The 24,553-nt window shown below is 33.3% G+C and overlaps 1 protein-coding gene across 1 annotated transcript; it reads right to left on the bottom strand.

Annotated features, from left to right (window-relative positions):
* Nucleotides 1-22,980: 22,980 nt before the first annotated feature.
* Nucleotides 22,981-23,817, bottom strand: LOC131634836 (protein FAR1-RELATED SEQUENCE 5-like). Its single transcript, XM_058905458.1, has 2 exons — nucleotides 23,735-23,817; nucleotides 22,981-23,584 (listed from the first exon to the last, which is right to left on the bottom strand). The coding sequence occupies exons 1-2, from the start codon at nucleotides 23,815-23,817 to the stop codon at nucleotides 22,981-22,983; spliced, it is 687 nt and encodes a 228-aa protein (XP_058761441.1).
* Nucleotides 23,818-24,553: the final 736 nt, after the last annotated feature.

Genomic DNA, 24,553 nt, shown 5'->3' with positions numbered 1-24,553 from the left:
ATTATCCCTCATATACTTTATTAAAAATTAAAACTAGAATGTGTATGTTTCATCAGTCTGAGCTCAGTGGTATTCTTTATGAACCTAACATCCATTAATACACCATGTGAGAAACAATGAAACTTTTGAGAGTGTTTCATCATGTGATCTATGTTTCCCCTTATAGAAACTTCTTTATTTCACCTAAGGGTCCGTTTGGTTGGGGGTTTTGGAGGGGAGGGGAAGGGATCGGAGGTAATCAGATTCCCTCCTGGTGCAATTTTGGAGGGATTTGGAGGGGAGGGAGAGGAGTTATGATAAAATTTATTTTTGTTATATTGACAAAATTATCTTCACTTTTTAATTAAAATCTTAAATTGTTTTTGATATATATTATACGTTAATTTTTGTCGCCTTATTAGAATTCCTCCATTTTTTACGACAACTCTATTATTTTTTCTTTATTATTTTTTATTAATATGCTAACTTAACTTTCTTTATTTTTTTCACATGATTTATTGTATTCATTTTTATTTATTATTTTGTTTTTAAGAACTTATTTGTTTTATAAGTTATGTGTTGTATTATATATCTATATATAATTATAGTATATGAGCTATATATATTATATATAATCTAATTTTATAAATATTTTATGGATTAGATGAATTATCAAAATGATAAAATTATTATTGATTTTATTATTGTATGAAATTTATCAATATTTTATTTATGATTTAATATATTTTAAAGTATTTCAAATATTAAATATTTTGTGCTAGATTATCTATGTTTGTGAATTGACAGTTTTTTTTAAATATTACATTATTTTTATTTAATTTAGCATGAGTGTTATAATATTTTAAGGGTTAAAAAGTAAATTAATTTTAAAATCCCTCATCTCCCCTCCTGAACCAAACATATTTCTGATTAAAAATCCTCCCTCCCCTTCCCTCCCCTCTTTTGAACCAAACATACTTTTAATTAAAATACCTCCCATCCCTTCCCCTCCCCTTTATTAAAATATATCCCCTCCCCTCCCCTCCGTTGAACCAAACAGACCCTAAATGTCCATTTTAGTTAAAGAATTTCAATTTAAATGGACCTCATCTCTATCTCTTCATCTCTATCTTTTCATCTCTATCTCTTCTTCACTATCTCTTCTTCACTCAAACTTCAAAAAAAAATGAAAACTCAAATTTTGTTTTGTATTGCTGTTCATTTCATCATCTCTTCTTCAATGATTTCAGCACGAGCCCTTCCCCAACAATCCCACACAGACTGCATGTCTCCCTACTGTGTATGCTACCGCCCACCATGTGGTCATGGCGTCGCCGCCGCCTCCCAACTAATGTCGCCGCCGCCGCCTCCAAGTCCTTAGTTTCTAGGTATTAATAAATAAAGTATGTAAGTGTGTATATTTTTTACCTATTAGCGAGGTTGTCAGAATCGAGTTTTTACTTTGACTTGTTTTGCCTAGGTAAATTTAAAACATAAAATCGAACATAAAATCGAACGTAAAATCATAGAGTATATCTTATGTTAAAATAATAAATTTATATACACGACACACACAAACACATGCGCGTGCGCACGCACGCACACTCATGTTAAAATAATATTATATTTATATACACGACACACACAAAACAGACGCAAGCGCGGGCACTCACTCACATGTATATAAATAGTGATAGCCAAAATGACATTGACCTGGCCAATAATCAAATTTATCTTGAGAGGACAAAACACATTAACATCTATTTACACTTTATAAGAGACATGATATAGTCAAAGCAGATATTGGTTCATAAAGTGCCGTCAGAAGAGAATTCAGTTGATATGTTCTCCAAATCATTGGCAAGATCAAGGTTCAAGAATTGCTTGAACTTGATCAAAATTATTGAAGAGTGATTCAAGTTTTCGAGAGAGCGTCAATGTGGTTACTGGTTAAATTGGCATCATCATCAGTTTAAAGTAAAGGTGGAGAGTTGTTGTAACACTACTACAAATAATACATACAACGACGCCACCATTACCACGGTCCTTAAGCGGACCGTAGTGATATCTAAAAATTATGGTGCCTATATACATTTTTCTATTTTTTAATTAAACACTATAAATTGATTATCGCGGGTTATGAAATCAACCGTGATAATATCATATGTGTGATGATCAATTCGATTCTGAACGCCTACAAATACACGATTTCTTCTGTATTTTAGATAAGCCTTTCATTTTTATTGAAAAAATGAAAGTTATATCACCACAGTTCGTTATGTTAACCGTTGATATATATATTTATCATTTTTATTAATTTTTAATGTCTTAAAATCTAGCGCTTTTTCATAAAATATCATTAATGTGATTCTTATATCACTACAGTTGTTCTAAATAACCGTTTTTGTATATTTTTATTTTTTTCTTTAAATTTTTAAATTCTTAAAACCTATGCTTATTCATCTCTTAATTGTTGTGTTTTGGTTTTGGCGCGACTTGTGCCTTTTGATATGGTTTATCCCTAACTATTTCCTTTATATATAATATTTATCCTTTTAAAAAAGTCCATATCAAATGAAACAACTAACACACACTTATATTGTGGGAGTTTTATATCCATAGTAAGGGTTTTTTGACATCTGTAAATTGTTTAACGGAAATTTTGTTACATTCCACACAAAATAGATAAAAATTTACACAAAGTAAATTAATCGAACTTGATTTTAGACTAATTTGAGGGAGTTTTAGTAAACTTCCACGAAATAATCTCCGTCATTTAACAATTTTTGTTGTAATGGGAATGTGTTTGAGAGGAAACATAAAGTATTTGGATTCAAAAGTGAAATGTTTGGGGAAAACAGTAGATATTTTGTCTTAAAATATATACTCATGAATTTAAGGATTTTTCCACCATTTGTTAAGAATATATTTTCTTCTAGAGAGACAAAAGAGAGAATTGTTAAGGTTTATTGTTTCAATTGTTTGATTATCTTCGTAGGTTATCTATGTGTAGAAAACATTTTTGAACATTTTAAATTTGATCGATTCAAATATTGAGGAATAAGATATTGAGTAACAATTAAAATATTTTTATAAATTTGGCGAGTTATTTTCTTGTATCTCATTTAAGACTCTTGTTAGATAGTAATTGAAAAAGTGATAGCTCTCATAGCAGATAATATAATATTAATTGGATAAATAATTTTTTTTATGTTGATTATCATATTTTTCTTATGTTTTTTACAGTAGTTTTGTTTGAATAGTTTGTATATTTATTTTACTTGAAATTATTAAGTGTGATTTTTTTTGTTCTTTGTCTACGGCATTGTATTTTTTTAGTGTATTTAATCTTTTACTTTTACAACAAGTGACGTCTATTGTGGAGAAAAGAGATAAAGTATACAAATGAGCAACATATGTTCTAAATTATTAAGGTATTTCAAAAATTATTTAAAGAAAACGATTTTGAATTTTGAAAAGTAATGATGCAGTAAATCTTAATCAACAAAAATTTAAAAAAAACATTTAAAGGTGGGAGGTTTTATGTCTAGACTTCACTTTCATAGAGAACCTCTCTGCAAAACTTTAACTATGAGTACCTCTCAACACTCTCAACAATTATATATTACTCCCTTTATATATGACAATTATACCTATCATTCTTCTCTTTGAAAGGTAGCTAGATAACACTTTTATTCAATGCTTTGTGTGAACCATTGCACTTAAAAGCCTAATATGCATTAATGATATGGAGTATTAGTTAGCTTGAATGACAGTAGTGATAGCAGAAACATCAAAAATAATAATTGTGACAGGAACATCAAAGTGGATGACGACATGGGTGGGAGCACCACTATTTCTATAAACTACTCAAATAGTCACTAATAAGAATATAATTTTATCTTTTGACATTGTTCTACAATAATAATAATAATAATAATAATAATAATAATAATAATAATAATAATAATAATAATAATAAGAATAATAATAATAATCTTGATGTCTATTAAAAGGTTATAAAAATTACAAATTATAGTATGTCTTTGTTTTTTCTCACTTGTCTTTTTAGTGGTGTGAATTTTAATTATTAAGTTGTGTTCTACTTACTATCCCTCATATATTTTATTAAAAATTAAAACTAGAATATGTATGTTTCATAACTCAATAGCTCAATGGTCTTCTTTATGTACCTAACATCAACTAATACACCATGTGAGAAACAATGAAACTTTTGAGAGTGTTTTATCACGTGATCTATGTTTCTCCTTATAGAAACTTCTTTCTTTCACCTAAATGTCCATTTTAGTTAAAGAATTTCAATTTAAATGACCTCATCTCTATCTCTTCATCTCTGTCTTTTCATCTCTATCTCTTCTTCACTATCTCTTCTTCACTCCAACTTGAAAACAAAAATGAAAAATCAAATTTTGTTTTGTATTGCTGTTCTTTTCCCCATCTCTTATTCAATGGTTTCAGCACGAGCCCTTCCCTAACAAGTCCACACAGACTGCCTGCCTGCCTACTGTGTGTGCTATCGCTCACCATGTGGTCATGGCGCCGCCGCCGCCTCCCAGACTACTTTCGCCGCCGCCTCCAAGTCCTTAGTCTCTAGGTATTAATAAATAAATTATGTAAGTGTGTGTATTTTTTTTACCTATTAGCAAGGTTGTCATAATCGAGTTTTTACCTTGACTCGTTTTGCCTAGGTAAAATCGAAACGTAAAATCGAAGCGTAACATCATAGAGTTTATCTCATGTTAAAATAATATTAAATTTATATACACGACACACACAAACACATGCGCGTGCGCACGCACGCACACACACTCATGTTAAAATAATATTATGTTTATATAAATGACACACACAAAACAAACGCAAGTGCGCACACTCATTCACATGTATGTATACACACACATACATACACACACGCACGCACACACTTATGTAATATTGTAAATGCATTAATAATTTAAAACTGTAACTTAATTATGAAGAACAAATATAGTATATTACCATAGTAAAGTGTAATATTTTTAAACTTGTATCAAACTAACTAAAATATTTAAGTTACTGAGTTTAATTAATAGGGTTAATAGGCATTTACACCCCTGTAATGTTAGCGAATTTTGTTCCCCCCTCCGTTGCCAAAGGCAGGTTTTGGCAACGATTTTTTCAAAAAAATCGTTGCCAAAACCTGCCTTTGACAACGGAGGGGGGAAAGCAAAATTCGCTAACATTACAGGGGTGTAAATGCCTTTTAACCCTAATTAATATTCATATAGTTTTATGATTCAACGTCAATTTTTTAAGTAAACAAAATTTGGCACAATTTTTTTTAGCAAATTGGATGAAAAAAGATGAAAGGAAGAGAAATGTCATCCACTTTTAGGGGGTTTAAATTAAACACTCTCATAATAAGTGGCACAATCATGCACGTTTTTAATAATTTTGATGAAAAATATTTTGTATGTTTTTTCACAAAATTATCTTCCTTTCTAACATTCAATAATATAAATTTTTATTTGTTAAAAAATTTAATATAATAAAAATTAAATAATTTTTTAAAATAATTTATCTCTAAAATGATTTTGATGAATATCTTTAAAGAATATGTTTTTAAAATAGTATTTTTAAACTTTGATTTCAAAAATATAATAGCAAAAAGACGAAACACATATGTATTGTACTATATTATGATGTGTAATTAAAATAAGAAAGAGATTAAAGACTATGCGAGATGTGTTGTACTATATTATGATCTTTAATCAAAATTAGAAAAAGTTTCACGTTGCTTAAGCCATAATAGGAACCATATTATCAAAACAAATGAGTATTACTACTGCCAATATAGAATCTCAGCCAAATGTAACAATATGATAGTCTGAGTTGGATATGAGGTAAAAAACATATTTAAACCAAAACACGTGGCACTCATTGATAGGATGATAAATGTTGATACGGATTGTGCTTTCTGTAACACCCGAGGCCGAAGAAGGCAAGGGGTGGTTGCATCCCATGTAACACTCGAGGCCAAATATGGTAGGGAGTGGTTGCCACATCGGAATGAGAGGTATCCTGAGGCTGTGCAGGTATGTGTTGCATAGTTGAAGGAGTGCATATAAGGATTAATAGGTACTACCTATACCAACAAGATGCATCTTCTTTTCGGTAGTCCGTTCTATAAGAACTCCATAGTTAAGCGTGTTTGGCTTGGAGCAATTCTGGGATGGGTGGGTGGGTGATAGGAAGATTCCTACCAAGACTATAAAATTAGGGTTTTCTAACTAAAAGGGGAAGAACACTAAAAGTAAAGGAAATTAAAATAAAAATAACTTTGTTGATTTCATTGATTGATTTTCAATGTCTCTATGAGACTAGATTATATAATACCCTTAATGGATAATAGACTTAAAGGCCCAACAACTATTAAAAGCCCAAGTACAACTAGAATTCAACAACAAAACTAATAACTAATATTATTAATATTAATATACTCCTCTATCATTGCCGCGGGGTTCACTTGAACCTTGTCCTCAAGGTTCTAAAATTAATCCCGGATCCCATTGCTTAAACGGAACAATCAAAATGTTAGGCATCTGGACAAAAACACTACCGCTGGCAGTTTCTTGAACCTGTGTAAGGATAGCTTTTGAAACTTCAAAATGGCCTTTTTTCCGCAAAAACAACTACAACAGCATTGGCAATATATAAATTAGAAGAATGCTGAATCATAACTCTTGTATAAAGTTTCTTGCCCTTTTCCAAATGAGTAGTTTCTAGCTTTGGATTTCTCTTTGCATTGTGAACTGCAGCAAAGTAGTTCCAGTTTCCTAGAGAAAGTGTAGCATATGAATCCTTCTTTTGTTTCATCCTTAGCAAGTAGAAAACAAAGAAACCAATCAAAGAGGCCACAAAAACAGCCCCGACTACAGGAAACACAATCAATCCTACTTGGAAAGAAGACTTTTTGCCATTGATTAAGGTAGGATCTAGATTATTGTTCTTGCAGAAGATATCATTTGTTGTTGGAACTCCAGAAGCTGCAGCTACACTTCCATATGCCAAACCATGAAAACTCTCCCTTTTTATTGGATTTAGATAAAAACCCATCAAAACTGTTGAGTTGCCAAGGTAGATATTTGAACTTAATTCTCTGTCTAACAATCCAGCAGCAACAGTAAGGATCCAAGCAGCAACATTGCAAACCGTTCGAGGAAAAACCGAGTTTCCAGCAGAGACATTCAAGATACTGTTTGGATCAATGTCAAAGAAAACAGTGATCTGAAGAACACCCCTTGGAGCAGGTGGAATACCAGACAGCTCAAACTTGCCCAACAAACTGTTATCACGAATTCTCGTTATTTCTCCGTCATAAACCTGAATCAACACACCAGGCTGATTATCAGAGGTTGAAAACACTTGCTCTTTCTTGGTCAAAATTGGCGTGTTCCACGGAATCAACACAAGCATAACCTCTCCTGCAGTTTCCAAACCAAGCGAAAGATGAGTAGCATCAAGCAATAATAGATCCTGCACTTTCTTATTTCCTTCACTGCTCAAAACAGAAGCTTGTAAAACGGTACCAACCACAACATACACAATCAATCCTACATGAAAAGAAGACTTTTTTTCACCATTTCCAGAACTCTCAAGTGAAAGGCTACTCCTATCCTTCCCCATATCAATGTTCCCACTAGTAGTGACAGTTACATTCCTTTTAAAACTAGGTGCTTTTCCATAGAGATGATTGTTCACAACATTCAATTGAGTTAGCATAAGCAAAGTAGTAAGCTCATTAGAAATCAAACCAGTGACATTGTTATCCGCAAGAAAAATTCTTTGCAACGACTTCAGCTTAGCAGACTCAGGAAACATCACACCACCAAGATCTATCATTTGAAAATTAACAACACTAATGTTCCCATCACTACCAGTAATCCCAATCCAATTAACACAAGAATCATTTCCCTTCCAACTCTCAGCAAACCTCAAAGGATAACCCATGGCCCACAGAACAAACCTCAAAGGATAACCCATGGCCCAAAGAACAGAAAGACGAACCTGCACCCGAGGAAATTGTGGAGGAGTGGCGCAATTGTTGATGTCGAAAGTAGGATCTGGTGGTTTTGTTTGAATCGCAAAGTCGACCTTATCGTCAAACTCGATGTCGTTGAAGGGAGCCTCAATGTTGAGCAATACCGAGAATGAGTTTGAAGTCGTCATTTCTGGGGTTAAGGTACTATAAAATTCATGGTAGTGAGAATTGGGGAAAATTAGGTTTTCCATCAATTGATGTAATTCCAACACACGTTCCTCTTTCTCATCTTCAATTGATAAAATAGAACCATCGTCGAGTTTCGCCGATCGTTGTAACTCCAACGTATGTTCCTCTTCGTCCATAACTAGGGTTTCAACATCCTCGTTATAAACTTCTTCAGCGGTTGGGTAGTACTTTTTCCCTCGGCTAAGACTACTTGATTTTCGAGCATGTCTGCATCGACGGAGGCGCCGGTTGTCAGCCATCCGTTTGAGGGACCTTCACCGTCGGATTCGGCGGCTCTGTTAGACTCTTCGAGTTTGTCACGGTCGGATTCTTCTTTCCAGCTGGAGTCTTGGTCAGACTCGATTTCGGAGCCGATGTCGTTACCGAACTCGTCGTATAAGCTGTCATCCATGGTGAAAAGTAGGAATGGATTGAGAGGGATGGAGTGTGAGTAGCACCGGAGAAGAAGTTTTGAGCGGAGAAGGGTATTTTTGAGAGGTTTTGTTTTTTTTAATCTTTTCTTAAAACAAAGCTGAGAAACTTGCAATTGCTTTTGATATTTATGATTAATTGAGGAAGAGGTTTTTGTTGGTTGGGGTTGTTGATGATGAATATAGTAGTAGTATGGATAATGAGATGATGGATAGGATAAATATGGGTTATGATTAGTTGGATGTGGTGAATATCCATGGTTTGGATACAAACTTGGTGATGATGATCCATGAATGTAACAAGGTGTAAAAAGTTCCCATGGAAATGATGGAAAGGATGGTGTGGTAGGAGTGGTGTCTATGGTGGAGTAGTATGGAAATGAAGGTGTGTGATAAGGATAATCCATTGTAGGATTTGAGTACATGGATGAAAGCACCAATTGATAGGAAGATTCCTACCAAGACTATAAAATTAGGGTTTTCTAACTAAAAGGGGAAGAACACTAAAAGTAAAGGAAATTAAAATAAAAATAACTTTGTTGATTTCATTGATTGATTTTCAATGTCTCTATGAGACTAGATTATATAATACCCTTAATGGATAATAGACTTAAAGGCCCAACAACTATTAAAAGCCCAAGTACAACTAGAATTCAACAACAAAACTAATAACTAATATTATTAATATTAATATACTCCTCTATCAGTGGGTGACCTTCTGGGAAGTTTTCTGGAAAGCGTGTGAGTGAAGACAAATCATGCTGGTTTGTGGGGTCAGTCAATCATCTTGAAAGCAGTCTGGGGCGTTACAAATGGTATCTGTTACAAATGGTATCTCCCAGATATCAATGCAATGTTTCAAAGGGACCTTGGATCCTTTCCTTCTATTCCTTTCTCTCCTTCACTAAAAACAATTGTAATAAAAATAATGAAATTAAGAAAATTTAATAAAAAGAATAAAAGAGAAAAAATATTAGAGAAATAGAGATAAAAATGTGAAGGAGATAATTAAAAAAAAATTAAAGAGAATCCAAGTCCGTTTCAAAGGTGATGATGTACTTGGTTTAAAATTCTAAAATATGAATACACAGTTAGATTTGATATCGAATCTCACTTATTGGTAATGGGAATTTTTTTCTTCACTCTTTTGTCTGTTGAAGATTTATATAGTAGTATTTTTTATAGGGGCTTAAAATTGGATTTTAAAATAGGAGAATTAAAACTAAAAAAAAAAAAAAGTAAAAATAGATAGATTAATGTTGCAATTAAGCCCATTTATTCATTTATTTTAAACAAATTTTTTTTCCAATTGTTATATTTTATTTTATAACAAATATTTGTTATTTAATTTAACCTAGTTTTTATTATTTTATTGATTAATCAAATGTACATTGCATTTGAACTAACTTTTATTATTTCATTTGAACAAAATGATGTTTTTTCAATCGTTATATTATATTATTTTTTATATAAATTTTAGATAATATTTATGGTCATAAGTAAATATACAAAAATTACATATGACCAACTTATTTGAACAAATTTGTTCAAACAATAAAATTTAAATCAATATCAAAAAAAAAAAATTTAAATCAAATGAAACAAAATAAATGGTTCAAAATGACACCTGCAATGTTGAACCCATGCAATTCACTGGCAAAGTTAAGTTGCATCCGCTGTGATATAGGCTAGGTTACACAGTCCTAGATACGGCCTTGTTAAAATAAATCTAGATAATTATCTTTATGCAACTTTTGTTGTATCTACCACCAAGATTCTATTTTTAAAATATATTTTTTATTATTTTGCCTACGTAATTCTTTATTCCTTATCTTTATGCAACTTTTGTTATATCTACCACCAAGATTCTATTTATTCAATTACACATAATGATAATTATCAATTACATGTAATACTATTCCAAATTAAAATACATTGGGTATTACACATCCATTAAAAATAATAATTAATTTGTATAGAAAATAAATTATATACGACTTTAGATTACCAAATTGTATAAAAAATAAATTATAGGGTTAAATATATTTTTAATTTTTATAAATCATAAAATTTTATTTTTTTTCCCTATAAATAAACTATTGTATGTTTTAGTCCCTACAAAATTACTGTGCATATAGTTTTAGTCTCTGATGTTAAACTGATGTGTATTTTTGAATAATTATTTCGCAGACATTCTTAAAATGTTATAAAAAGTTTCTCGGAACAAAATTCAAAATTTAATTTCTATGTCGAAATTTTCATTACTTTATCAATATCTTTCGAAATTTAAAAAAAAAAATACATTTAATTCTTTTCATTTTAAAAAACTCTAAAATTTAATATAAAAAAATATTTTATAATATTCTAAACACGTATAAATAAAATTATTCAAAAATTTAAAAATTTAAGGGTAATTAAACAGTTTTTAAAATTGTAGGAAATAACAAGAATTAAAACTCCATGAATAAAAGTTTTGTAAGGACCAAAACATAATATTTTTTAATAGGAACTAAAAATAAAATTTGTGATATTTCTAAGAACCAAAAACATATTTAACCCTAAGTTATACATGACGTTTGATTGACTACATATACAAAAAGGAGAAATTAAAAAAATTTAAAGAAAATATAATAATAAATACTAAAAAAATATATTTAAGAGATTAATATTATAAAGTAAATTATAATTTGAGACAAATTATTTTATAAAATAATTTATAATTAAAACGAAGAGAGTATATATAATATCAATAATAATATGCTTCTCTTGTCGTTTATTAATTTTTTGAGTTTATTAATAAAACAAAAACAAATTATTTTTATGTGTCTTTATTGATTTTTATATATCCCTTGTCCTTTATTTATAGAAATTGAAAATAAATATAATTTATAATAATTAATGTAAAAACTTCATGTTAATTCAAGCTACTCAAAATAAAGATTTTGGTGGAACTGTTTTGTTGTATTAGGGTGTATTTGGATTGGCGGTAGCCAGAATCAATTATGAGAGAATTGAGTTTGATAGAATTGATTTTAACAGAATTGAGTTTAGAAGAATTGATTTATGTTTGGATACAATGATATAAAAATTATTGTTATCAATTAATGTTGTTTGGATAGTTTTAACAAAATTGACTTTGAATTGTATAATTACCAAAATGGTAATAAATTCTAGTACAAATAAAAAAGAAAAGAAGTAATTGATGAAAATTAAAGAGGGTAAAGTAGAAAAATTTAAAAGAGTTGTAATAACTAATATATAATAAATGTAGAATTGATTCTACCAAACTCGAAAGCTAGGAATTGTAGCTTCTACTAGAATTGCTTTTGGAGGAGGAAAAATGATTTTGAAAAAGTATCCAAACAAGAAAAAAAATCAATTTTCAAGTTGAAGTGGACTAGAAGTGCTTTTGGGGCTTGTAGAAGCCAATCCAAACATGCACTTAATCAGGAGAAAGGAATGTTTCTTGTCCGAGATATTTGATTGTGTCAAGTACATACTTCATAAGTATGGAAGATTTTGGTGCGCCTGAGTAAAGGTTTGTATGGAACACAGTTGGAACTTGTCCAATAATTATTTATTAGAATAATAGCTCACACAAGTTTTTGTCTGATCTGAGTAAAGATTGCTGCTTAAATAAAGCTTGGGGAAGGACTATTGTGTCTAGCATTTCAGTTGGATAATCGATGAACTTGAGTATCAGTTGAGTAATTTGTATCAACATAAGGGAATCCCATTTTAGATCGGTGTTGGCTAAAGCATTGTATTGTTAGTGTTCCATTTGATGATAGTCTGTTGTACTAAAATATTTGAATCAATAACTTTAAAATGGTGGAAGACGTTATCATTTCCAATTGTCAATAACTCATATCGATAACGAGTTGTCGAACCACTATATATTCGGTTTACATTTTTCTTTCTCTATCTCTCTTTTAATTGTCTGCATAATATCATATGTGTTAGATTTCTATCTGGTGTCCTCCAAAAAAAGTGTATTCATCCTTAGTTAAAATATTTTTTTATTAGTGCGTGAGACACTTTTAGTGAGGGGAGAAAGAGAGAGAGAATAAAGGAAAATAAGGATTATATTATTGACTTGAATTGTACAAATGATACAAACTATGACTACTTATATACACCTAACTTATACATCAAGTAGACTAACAAACCCTAATTAGGTTTGGACTTAGGTTACACAACTTGGATTAGGTCTAATATCTCAACATACCCCCTATAATCCAAGTTGTCAAACATACTCTAAAAATAGTTAATCTGAATTATTCATAATTTCTTTCTCAAATTCAGGAATATGTCGATATTCAATTATTTGATGAAAATATCGGCCAACTACGCTTCACTTGAGCAATGTCTAACTTCAAGTTTACCTCGATTTACCTTTTCCCTCAAGAAGTGAAATATAGCTTCGATATGCTTACTCCTTCCATGCAGAAATAGATTCTTCGCCAGATTTATGAGTGACTTATTATCGATTTGCAACACAATAGGTTTCTGCACTTCGACATCCATTTCTTCAAGTACCAATTTGATCCAAATTGCTTGATATGCAGCATATGATCCTGCTATATATTCAGCTTCACACGATGATAATGCTACCACAAGTTGCTTTTTCGAGCACCATGATATTGGGGCATCAAATACTTGAAAGAAATAGCTAGTTGTACTTCTTCGATCTCCTTATCTCCACACCAAGTCGTGGAATGCTCTATGTGAATCATTGTACTTAAAGCCTGATATGCATTAATGATATGGAATATTAGCTAGCTTGAATGACAGTAGTGATGGCAGAAACATAAAAAAACAACAATAATTGTGGGAGAAACATCAAAGGGGATGACGACATGGGTGGGAGCACCACTATTTCTGTAAACTACTCAAATAGTCACTAATAAAAATATAATTTTATCTTTTGACATTGTTCTAATATTAATGGTGATGATGATGGTGATGGTGATGATGGTGATGGTGATGATGATGATGATGATGATGATGATGATGATGATATCACAAATTTCTAGTTTATTTAATTTTTCACTCTCTATCAAACATTGTTTAGCAAGTTCAACTAATCCTCTTTCACTGACATGTCCTAATTTCAAATGCTACAACTTAAATTTATCAAGAAGGTTTTGACTAGCTACTAATGCACGTCCAATAACGGTAGAACAATCCAAAATATATAGCCAACACATTTTGGATCTTTTAGCCATTATTAATATTGTATTATTTTGGATTCTTATTCCTATTTTCTGTTATGAATTTAACATAGAAAGGCACTTGGTCCGAGTGAATTTTGCTTGTATGCGTAACAAACTTGATTTTATATTTATATTTTATAATGCTCATTATTTAAAATTTTAAAACCTCGGTTTTTTGTAGGCTTTGTGTTGTAGACCAGATTGTACGGGTGCGAATCTAATCCTACTAAGATAAATTTAGAATCAATTGAGACAAAGTAATTTTAAAAAAAAAAACTATACACTAAAAGATAATTGAGCCATAATATTTCAACAACTTTTGAAATATATTGTTTAATATTTTGTCTATAAAAATAAGTCAACCAATACTAAATAACAAATAAATAAAATTTATGTTCATGTCAGTATAACTTTTTTATCATGTTTGATCTACCACAGGAACTCCTACACCATTCTTTATACAACTTTTGTTGAGTCTACTACCAAGATTCTACTCATTCAATTACGCATGATTATAATTAACAGTTATATGTTATACTCCCTCTATTCCAAATTAAAAGACATTGGATATCTTATGCAACCATTTGGGTGGGTTGCATCACGTGATCTCTCTTTCCCCTTATGTAAACTTTCTTCCTTCACCTATATGTCTATTTTGGTTAAAGAATTACAATTTAAATGGACCTGATCTGTATCTCTTCATCTCTATCTCTTCTTCACTACAACTTAAAAAAAATGAAAACAACAATCGTTATTCTTTTCATGGTTTCTCTCTTTGCCATTCAAAGTTTAGCACACGGAAGAGTCAGAGTCACCCCCCTTTCTCAATAAGCCCACCCACCCTACTATAAGTGCATCAGACCACTATGTGTTCATGGCGCTGCCGTCGCCTCCCAGACTATGGCCGCCAAGAGTATCGCTCGTCCTTAGTTTCTAGGTAGTAATAAATATTTGTATGTGTGTGTATTTTGTACTATTAGTGTATACATACTGGATTGGACCAGCCCATATTTGTTATTGGGCTCTTTGCTTGTAAAACTTCTTTTACTCTATGTCCACACTATTGTATAGGATAGTATATATGTGGACAAGCTTAGCTGATTACGTTTTGATGCATTGTGTAGCAACCTGCCCTAAAAATTAAGACTTAGAGTCGCCACCTATTCTGAAGGGCGAATAGGAAACCCTACGCAGTTTAGAGATCGGGGTAAGTTATTATAATCAGGTCGAGGGAAGGTGTTAGGCACCCTCAACCCTTTCCTATGGCTTTGAATCTAAGGCACAGATTTATGGCTAAAATTATAGAGGTTAATAGCTAAGGGAATGAATAGGGCGAAAATTGATATTTAGAATTGAATTGAAATTGAAAGGGGGGAGACTCGCCTTGTTACCAAGTGCCTACGTATCTCCTTATGGAGAATCAGAGTCAACGTAGTTCGGGCACAGGGTTGTACGCCTTTGAATTGATTATGAAAGTGTTTGAAGGCTTTTTGAATGGCCTATCGTAGTTTTGAATTTGATTTGAAAGGCATTTTAAATTGCCTGATTGAAAAGGATGAAAATCCGTAGTTTGGTACTAGTAGTTTGAAAAAGGTTTGGGAAGTGTTTTAGGATTTGGGCGTACAACCCTAGTTTAATTTGTTACCATTAGTCGCGATGATCAATAGGTTTGATCACCATGGTTAACGGGTTAAAGGGTGGATTGCTAACCACTATAATCGATAGATTCGATTATCACGAATAGCAAATATGTGTATTTTAAATAATTCAATTTGATCGTTACCTCTCATAATCAATATATTTGATTACGAATAATAACGAATTTTTTTTATAAAGGGGAAATGCTAATCATCGTAACCAATATATTTGGTTAAAACCATTTAGCAAAATAAATCTTATTTTAATTTATATGTATTTAAACGATTAAATAATTATAACCCACCGCGATCAATTGATTTAATCGAAGCGAATAATAAATTAACATTGTTTGGCCAAAACCTAAGTCGATTGGAAAACCCTAATCCTAATACTTTGGCCACTGGCCAATGGGATTGGGTGAACCCTGATGTTGTGACTTTAACAGGGTTTTTATTGTGATTTTTAATGGTTAAAACCAATTAAACAAATTAATTGAAATACTCGAATAATCGAGAAAAATATTATAAACCTAAATAATTAAAACAAATTTATTCTAATCCTAATTCTAATTAATTAACTAAACTAAACATAATTAATTTAATTTAAATAGTTAAACAAAACAAATAAATAAACAAATAATACTAAAAATTTGTATAGAAACCTGGTTTTAATCCTGTACATTGAAGCCTTGAGGTCCATGATAAACCTCCAGCTTGGTGTACGTTAGATTGGAATCATAGGAGATCCTGTGGTCTTGATGGTAGGGTGCACCGCAGCCTCCTTCAGGTAGCGTGCACGTGATCAGAGTGGTACAAATATATAAAATTATATGGTGGTTGCAAGGGTTCGAACCCCAGCCCCTGAGATTGCAAGCAAAACCCCACAACCAATCCTGCTGCGTGCGTTATTTGATATTAACTCAATAGTGAAACAATAAAATGATAAATTGGAATTTAATGGAAAAAGTAAAAGAAGTCAAGAGTGGGCCCTGGTGTCATGCGCTTGAGCCAATGAACGAAGGGGAGAGAATGCTGATCGTTGACTGCCCAGTAGAAACAAGGCACGCGTGTGGCTGATGAGGGGGACCACTGTTCATCGTCTTCTCCGCAGATACCTGCGGATTTACTTGGGGAATTATTTGCGTTTTCACCTGCGACTTTTCCCATGCGTCCATCTTCTTCATACCTGCGATTTGAAACCAGTTATTATCAACGTCAACCGATCTTACCTCATGCCCAGATCCACGAATTATGATGTTTTGAATCTAATGGTGGTGGTTTTGAAGCCTGAAACTTTGGCACTCGTGAGAACGAAAGCTTCACATCCATTTGCCCTAGCCATGGCCGTGAGCGCTACAAGCTTCGAAGCTTTGCTTCAATGGTCTAAACCTGTCTTAAACATCACCATGAACTCATATTCACTGTTAGATTTGATTTAAATATGGTAAATCATGAGTTATGAACTTCAAAAGTATGAATGAATATTGAACAACACCAAGACGCATGTTCTCACGTCATGAGACCTTAAGAATAACGTGTACTCACCTTGTCTCACCTCCAGAATGTAGTGGGATCGTTATTTGGATGGATCGAGCTTTGAATGGCTGCAGCAAAGAGAAACCAAGAACCAAGTTTTTTTGTGAACTTTATAATTTGAAAACCCTAGCCCTTATGTCCAAATTCCGCCCTCCTCTTCTCCTCCATTATTGAGAATATATATATCACCTCCATTAGGGTTTTCTCTTTTGGAAAATAATCAAGTAATTATTCACATGAAAATTAGAAAAAAGATTTTGTATAAAATCTTTCTATTTTGGACATTGTGTTATTCTATGCATGTTTTCCATTTAATCTTGACCATTGGATTGAATTTGGATTGAGTAAATATTTGGAACATGAATCATACAAATTTATCTCATAAAAATGTGGTTTTTATTTATTTATTTAAGTTGATTTTAAATGAATAAAATCAAATATAAATAAAATAAAATCATAACTAAAATTCATATGATTAATGGGCCTTTCTTGAGCTTGGGATCACGTGGAGAATTGAAATTTTTAGGCCCATTAGTCAAAATAATCAAACTTGCTCACTTTGCATCTCATGCGTTTCCTCAAGATCGCCTAACTTGTACAACTTGTATCTTGCTCAATTTTTGACATATGAAAGTATTCTTGGATTCTTTAGAAAGCTCAAAGAGTCCTCTAAACACTCTCTTTTGTTTCATCTCCATTGAAGTTTCCATGTTCAAGTTATGAGCTTTGACCTAAAAGGTGTTTTTCGTTGACTTTTCGGAGGACCTATAATCTTTTGCACCGTATCTCTCAAATGAAGCATTTCTAGCCTTGGCTTGTGAGAGACAAAGTTGTAGAGAATCAAATTTCCTTCAGAATGGGCTTTGAGTGAGGAATTTCTGATAAAGTATGAGAGAGTTATGCCCAATCAAAGTTGAGTTGACTTTTCCTATAAAAAAACCCTAATTTGAACTTTTGAAATTTGTTCATTTTTGAGTTTTTATTGATGAATCATGATCAACCTTTGATCAAATGATGGATATAACCTCACATACTTGATGTTGACCCAAAATCTTGAAGTTTGATTGTATTTTGACTATGGTTGACTTTTAGGTCAGCATAGTCGATTATTGAGCATCTGAGCCATTGAAGATAAGCAGAGGAGGGCAAATTTTGGGGTATGACACATTGTAACAAACTGTAACAGATTTCAATTAACTTCATCATCTAGTTATGAGATTGCAGAGCTTCTCAAACTCTATCATGGTATCAATCATCGCCGTTCCAACCAATCTTTCGCTGCTCACATAGTTCACTAATTCATATCGTTACAGCTTCACCTCGAAGCTCACCTTCTCTCGCTTCAAGAAGCGACATTTTTCTGTTACAAGAAGTAGTTACACCACTTCTAAGAAGTGTCAATCATGGATGCATCACCGGAAAACTCATATTCGCGATCACCACAAGTGATAACAAAGTTATCGCCGTTCGCCACCGCATCCAATCACACAGTGTTTGGACCCAAACTCTCGATCAAACTGCAAGAAAAGAATTTCCTTCTCTAGAATCATCAAATTGAAGGAATTATACTCGCACACAAGCTTCATCGATTTGTGGTCAATCCACAAATTCCTCCGATGTACAAGAATAAAGAAGATCGTCGCGCTAATGTTCGATCTGAGGAGTACGAATCTTGGATTGTTCAAGATCAAGCCCTATTCACATGGATGTTATCAACAATATCTGAGTCATTTTTGCCTCGTGTGTTATCTTGCAAGCACTCATACCAAATCTGGGATCATATTCACAAGTATTTCACTGCAGTCATGAAGGCGATGGTGCATCAACTTCGTGTTGAGCTGAAAGTCACGAAAAAGGCAAGTCGTTCTATCTCTGAGTTTGTGCTTCGTATTCGTGCTATCTCCGATGCTCTCCTTGTTGTAGGGGAACCTATCTCTGAGCGTGATCAGATTAATGCCATTTTGCAAGAACTTCCAGAAGAGTACAATTCGTTTATTATGATGGTGTATGGGAAACTCGAGCCACCTACACTTTATGAGATTGAAGCCTTGCTCTATGTTTGAGAAGCATAGCTTGACAAATATCGCCAAGAGCTCTCATTGGTGAATGCTACTGCAAACATAGCCCACACTGAAGAAAACTTCAGTCATAAAGCCACCAGAGGTGGTCCTCAGCATCATAGAGGCAGAGGAAATTTCAGAGGAAGAGGTCGTGGCAGAGCCAGATCAAACTACTCAACTGGAAACAGGCCAACTTGTCAACTATGTGGTAAGTATGGTCATGCAGTCATGGATTGATGGCACATGTATGATGAGAATTTTGAACCAGCCCCTTCAAAGAATCACTCATCAAATTTAGCAAATGAGAATGTCAAAGGTGAAAAGAAGGATCAGGAATCTGACACCATACAAGCTTCAGCATTTTTAGCTCATCAAGAAGACGTTGAAGTTCTATCTCACTTAGAGTCTCAAGCCTGGTTTGCTGATTCAGGTGCATCTCACCATTTAACCCCTTATAGTAGTTGTTTGATAAATTCACATGAGTGCAAAGGTTCTAATCAGGTCTTAGTGGGTAATGGGCAAGGTCTTAAAATTAGAGTTGTAGGATTAGCTGAAATACAATCTATGAACTCTCACACACCTCTAGACTTGAAACACTTACTTTATGTGCCAAATATAACTAGAAATCTCTTATCTGTTTCAAAGTTTGCTAAAGACAACAATGTATTCTTTGAATTCCATGCTAACAATTGTTTTGTCAAATCTCAGGTATCTAAGGAGATTCTTTTAGAAGGATTCCTGGATACTAGTGGCTTATATGATCATTTTTCATCTCAGCCAATGGAGTCTTCTACTGCCAACATTGTTTGCATACCTTCAAAAGATCAGGTCTCAACTTTTTCAATTACTTGTTTGAATCAACTTTCTCTTTGGCATAATAGGCTAGGGCATATTAATTCTGAAGCTCTCAAGTCTATCTTGAAACTTTGTAACATTTCATTACCAAATAAAGAAAGTACTAAATTTTGTAGTTCTTGTACATTGGTAAATCCCATAGATTACATGCTCCACTGTCTAATAAAATTTACTCAATTGCCTTTGAACTTGTTCATGTTGACTTATGGGGTCCTTCACCTAATATTTCAAGTCTAGGCTACTCATACTATATAGCTATAGTTGATACTTACACAAAATATACCTGGATTTATTTTTTGAAACAAAAGTCTGAAGCTTTAGGTATCTTTAAATAGTTTTTGTCTTATGTCAAAACTCAATTCAACACTAGAGTTAAAGCAGTTCAGTCTGACTTTGGGGTGAATTTAGAACATTCACAAGATACCTAAATGAACTTGGCATTGTCCATGGGTTAACATGTCCATACACTTCACATCAAAATGGTTCAGTAGAAAGAAAGCACAAAAGTATTGTAGAAATGGGCTTGACACTTTTAGCTCATGCTAACATGCCTGTGGAATTTTGGGATCACAGTTTCACACATTTTGTTTACCTTCTGAATAGGGTACCAACATCTACTTTTCCAGCCTTTACTTCTCCATTTCATGCTCTCTTCAATACCCTACCAGATTACAAAATGCTAAGAACATTTGGATGCTCTTATTTTCCTCACCTTAGGCACTTCAATAAAAACAAACTTCAATTTAGAAGTTCTTAATGCATATATTTAGGCATATATCCACAACATAAGGGTCACAAGTGTCTCAGTATTGAAGGTAAGCTGTACATTTCAAAAGATGTTGTCTTTGATGAGACAAAATTTCCTTTTCCTTCTATCATAGATGGTACACATGAGAAAAGTCATAATAATCCTGTTAATTCTGTGTCTACCTCTAGGTTACTACTTCCTAAAGTCAGTACTATAAATAACCTGTCACCAAATAGTACACAGACTGCCCAGTCTAATTCTACACAGCAAGCTACATTTTCTCTTCAAGCTGAGGCTAATTCAAGTCAGGTCAATGTCATCCAGGTTGTTAATTCTGTCATTGACCAACAGGCTGTCAGGTATTTTTTTTGGAAATGCATCTCCGAAAAAACCCTTCATATACCTTTTTCCCTCCTTCACTATTTCATTCATTTTCATCCAAACAAAACTCAAACCTTCTCCAAAACCTCAATCATTTTTAATCCATTTTTCGTCTCCAAATCAAGTTTTAAGTGGTTCATCACACCAAAGAGAGCACAGAAAGCTACAATTTGAGGTAAAGTTTCCTCATTCCATCTCTTATTTCACTGCATTGATGCTGATTTGTTGAAGAAGAAATTGCGTCAGTTCGGAAATGCACTTCCGAAATCCATCTAACTTTTTTTGGAAGTGCATTAGCGAAATAAGCTCTGTTGCAGAATTTAAAAAAACAGTTTTAACAACATGTATGTTTTGCGCATATGTTAGGTATGGTGCATCCCGACAATATTATCGGAGATGAGTTAGAAGTTCTGGAAGAGATCAACGTAGATGCTAAGCCTAAAGAGTCGATTAACGATATTAAAATGATTGTCATTGTGGTGGATGTTCAACCATAATTTACAAATGAAATGAGTTTCACTTGTCGTAAACATTTGCTAGATTGAGTCCGAAATGAAGTTAGTAAACTTGGATTTGGCGTTGTGATATTAAGGTCCGACAATGGCACTAGTAGAAGGCAATCTTTTTTTTGTGTTGAATTGCGAGAGGGGTTGGAAGTATGTTCCAACAAATCGGAAGTTAAAACACGATGACACGATATCAAGAAAGTGTGTGTTTCCGTTTAAGTTGCGTGTATCTTGTAGGATTGATAGTTTGTGGCGTTTTAGCCTCATTTGTGGACTTCATAATCATGCATTGGAAACTAAACTACATGGGCATCCAATTGCGTGTCGGCTAAACCGCGAAGAGAAGGATGCTATTTCAGAATTATCGATAATCAAAGTTGCGCCGAGAAACATACTTGTCGATTTGAAGCGAAAAAGACCATATAGTGTTTCAAATATCAATCAGGTATACAATGAACGTTACAATCTTAAAGTTGAGAAAATGGGTCCGAGGTCCGAAATGCAACACCTTTTGAAACTTTTGGGTGATAACCAATATGTTTCAAGGTTCAGAACTTGTGAGGACAAAGTCACTGTTCGTGACATATTTTGGAATCATCCGGAAAGTATCAAGTTTTTCAACACATTTCCAATCGTCCTTATAACTGATTGGACGTACAAGACCAACAAGTATAGGCTTCCACTTCTAGAAATTGTTGGTGTGACCTCTACGGACAAGACATTTTCGGTTGGATTTGCTTTTTTGGAATGTGAGAAAGAAGATAACGTTACATGGACTTTGGGAATATGTAAGACTTTGTTGGTTGATCAAAAGAATATGCCTAGTGTCATTGTTACCGACCGAGATAATGCTCTTATGGTTGAGAAGATAATGGCACCCATTATCTTCTCGACCACAACACCGGGTTTGATGATGTTTCTGACCGTTGTCATGCTTTTTCCTTTCGTGCCAACCGCGAGTTTGAGATTAGATCTCACATTTTTTATTATATGATACCGACAAAGTAATGTGGTTGATGTCGGAAAGACTGTACCAACCGCATTCATAAGAGCATTATCTCAGACAGTAACAATGATATTAGGCATATTGTGTGGATCAACCAACAAAGTCTTGCATATTCCCAATGTCCATGTAACGTTATCTTCTTTCTCACATTCCAAAAAAACGAATCCGACCGAAAATGTCTTGTCCGTAGAGGTCACACCAACAATTTCTAGAAGCGAAAGTCTATACTTGTTGGTCTTATACGTCGAATCAATTATTAAGACAGATAGAAATATGTTGAATAAGTTGATACTTTCGGGATGAGTCTAGGTTGATGTCGGAAAGACTGTACCAACCGCATTCATAAGAGCATTATCTCAGTCGATAACAATGATATTAGGCATATTGTGTGGATCAACCAACAAAGTCTTGCATATTCCCAATGCCCATGTAACGTTATCTTCTTTCTCACATTCCAAAAAAACAAATCCGACCAAAAATGTCTTGTCTGTAGAGGTCACACCAACAATTTCTAGAAGCGGAATCCTATAATTGTTGGTCTTGTACGTCGAATCAATTATAAAGACGGTTAGAAATATGTTGAATAAGTTGATACTTTCGGGATGAGTCCAAAATATGTCACGAACGGTAACTTTGTACTCACAAGCTTTGTACCTTGAAACGTATTGGTTATCACCCATAAGTTTCAAAAGTTGTTGCATTTCCGACCTCAGACCTATTTTTGCAATGTTCAGTCTGTAACGTTCATTGTATACTTGTTTGATATTTGAAACACTTTCTGGTCTTTTTCGCTTCAAATCGGCAAGTATGTTTCTTGGCGCAACTTTGATTATCGACAATTCTAAAATAGAATCCTTCTCTTCATGATTTAGCCGACACACAATTGGATGCAGTAGCTTGGTTTCCAATGCGTGATTATGAAGTCCGCAAACGACCCTAAAACGCCACAAACCATCAACCCTACAAGATACACGTAACTTAAACGGACACGCACATTTTCTTGATCCCGTGTCATCATGTTTTAACGTCCGATTTGTTGGAACATATTTGCCACCCCTCTCGCATTTCATCACAACAAATGCTTATCTTCTACTAGTGTCATTGTCAGACCTTGCTATCACAACGCCAAATCCAAGTTTACTAGCTTCAATTCGGACCCACTCTAGCAAATATTGACGAGAAGTGAAAGTCATTTCATTTGTAAATTATGGTCGAACATATACCGCTACAACAATCGTTTTAACATCGTCATTCACCTCTTTTGGCTTATCATCTTCGTTGACCTCCTCCAGAACTTCTACCGCATCTCTAGCAATGTTGTCGGAATGCACCATATCTAACATGTGCAGAAAACATACATTCTGTCTAAACAATTTTTTGAATTCTGTAACAGACCTTATTTCGGATATGCACTTCTGAAATAAGTTTGGTGGATTTCGGAAGTGCATATCCGAAGTGCCGCAGTTTCTTCTTCCACAAATCAGCACCAATGCAATGAAATGAGAGATGGAATGAGGAAACTTTATCTTAAATTGTAGCTTTCTATGTTCTCTTTGCTATGATGAATCACTTGAAACTTGGTTTGGAAACGAAAAATTGATTGAAAGTGAAATGGGTTTGGAGAGGGTTTATATTTTGTGTGGAAGAAAATGAATGAAATAGTGAAGGTGAGAAAAATGTATAGGAAGGATTTTTTCAAATATGCATATCCGAAAAAACCTCTGACGTTTTAAATCCAACGTTTAAATAAAAAACGTTTGAAGAAGGATGAGTTCGGATATGCATATCCGAAACATCTTAAAATGTGAAAAGGATGCTTTCGGATATGCATATCCGAAGAGTATTTTGGAGTTTTCATGTGTTTTTCACCCTACATGAATGCAATGAGAAATTCCCTAAATATTTAGTTATGTAAAACATACACATGAA

Source organism: Vicia villosa, unplaced genomic scaffold (assembly GCF_029867415.1).
Source record: "Vicia villosa cultivar HV-30 ecotype Madison, WI unplaced genomic scaffold, Vvil1.0 ctg.001367F_1_1, whole genome shotgun sequence".
In the NCBI taxonomy this organism is placed as follows: Eukaryota; Viridiplantae; Streptophyta; class Magnoliopsida; order Fabales; family Fabaceae; genus Vicia; species Vicia villosa.
The sequence above is the reverse complement of the archived record's forward strand: the minus strand, read 5'-3'. Positions and strand labels throughout refer to the sequence as shown.

Bases quoted from the DNA above. Each gene is read 5' to 3' on its own strand.
- LOC131634836 (XM_058905458.1), bottom strand. From the start codon at position 23,817: ATGACTTTCACTTCTCGTCAATATTTGCTAGAGTGGGTCCGAATTGAA. The intron at 23,585-23,734 runs GTCTGACAATGA...TGTATCTTGTAG, and splicing joins TTTGGCGTTGTGATAGCAAG to GGTTGATGGTTTGTGGCGTT.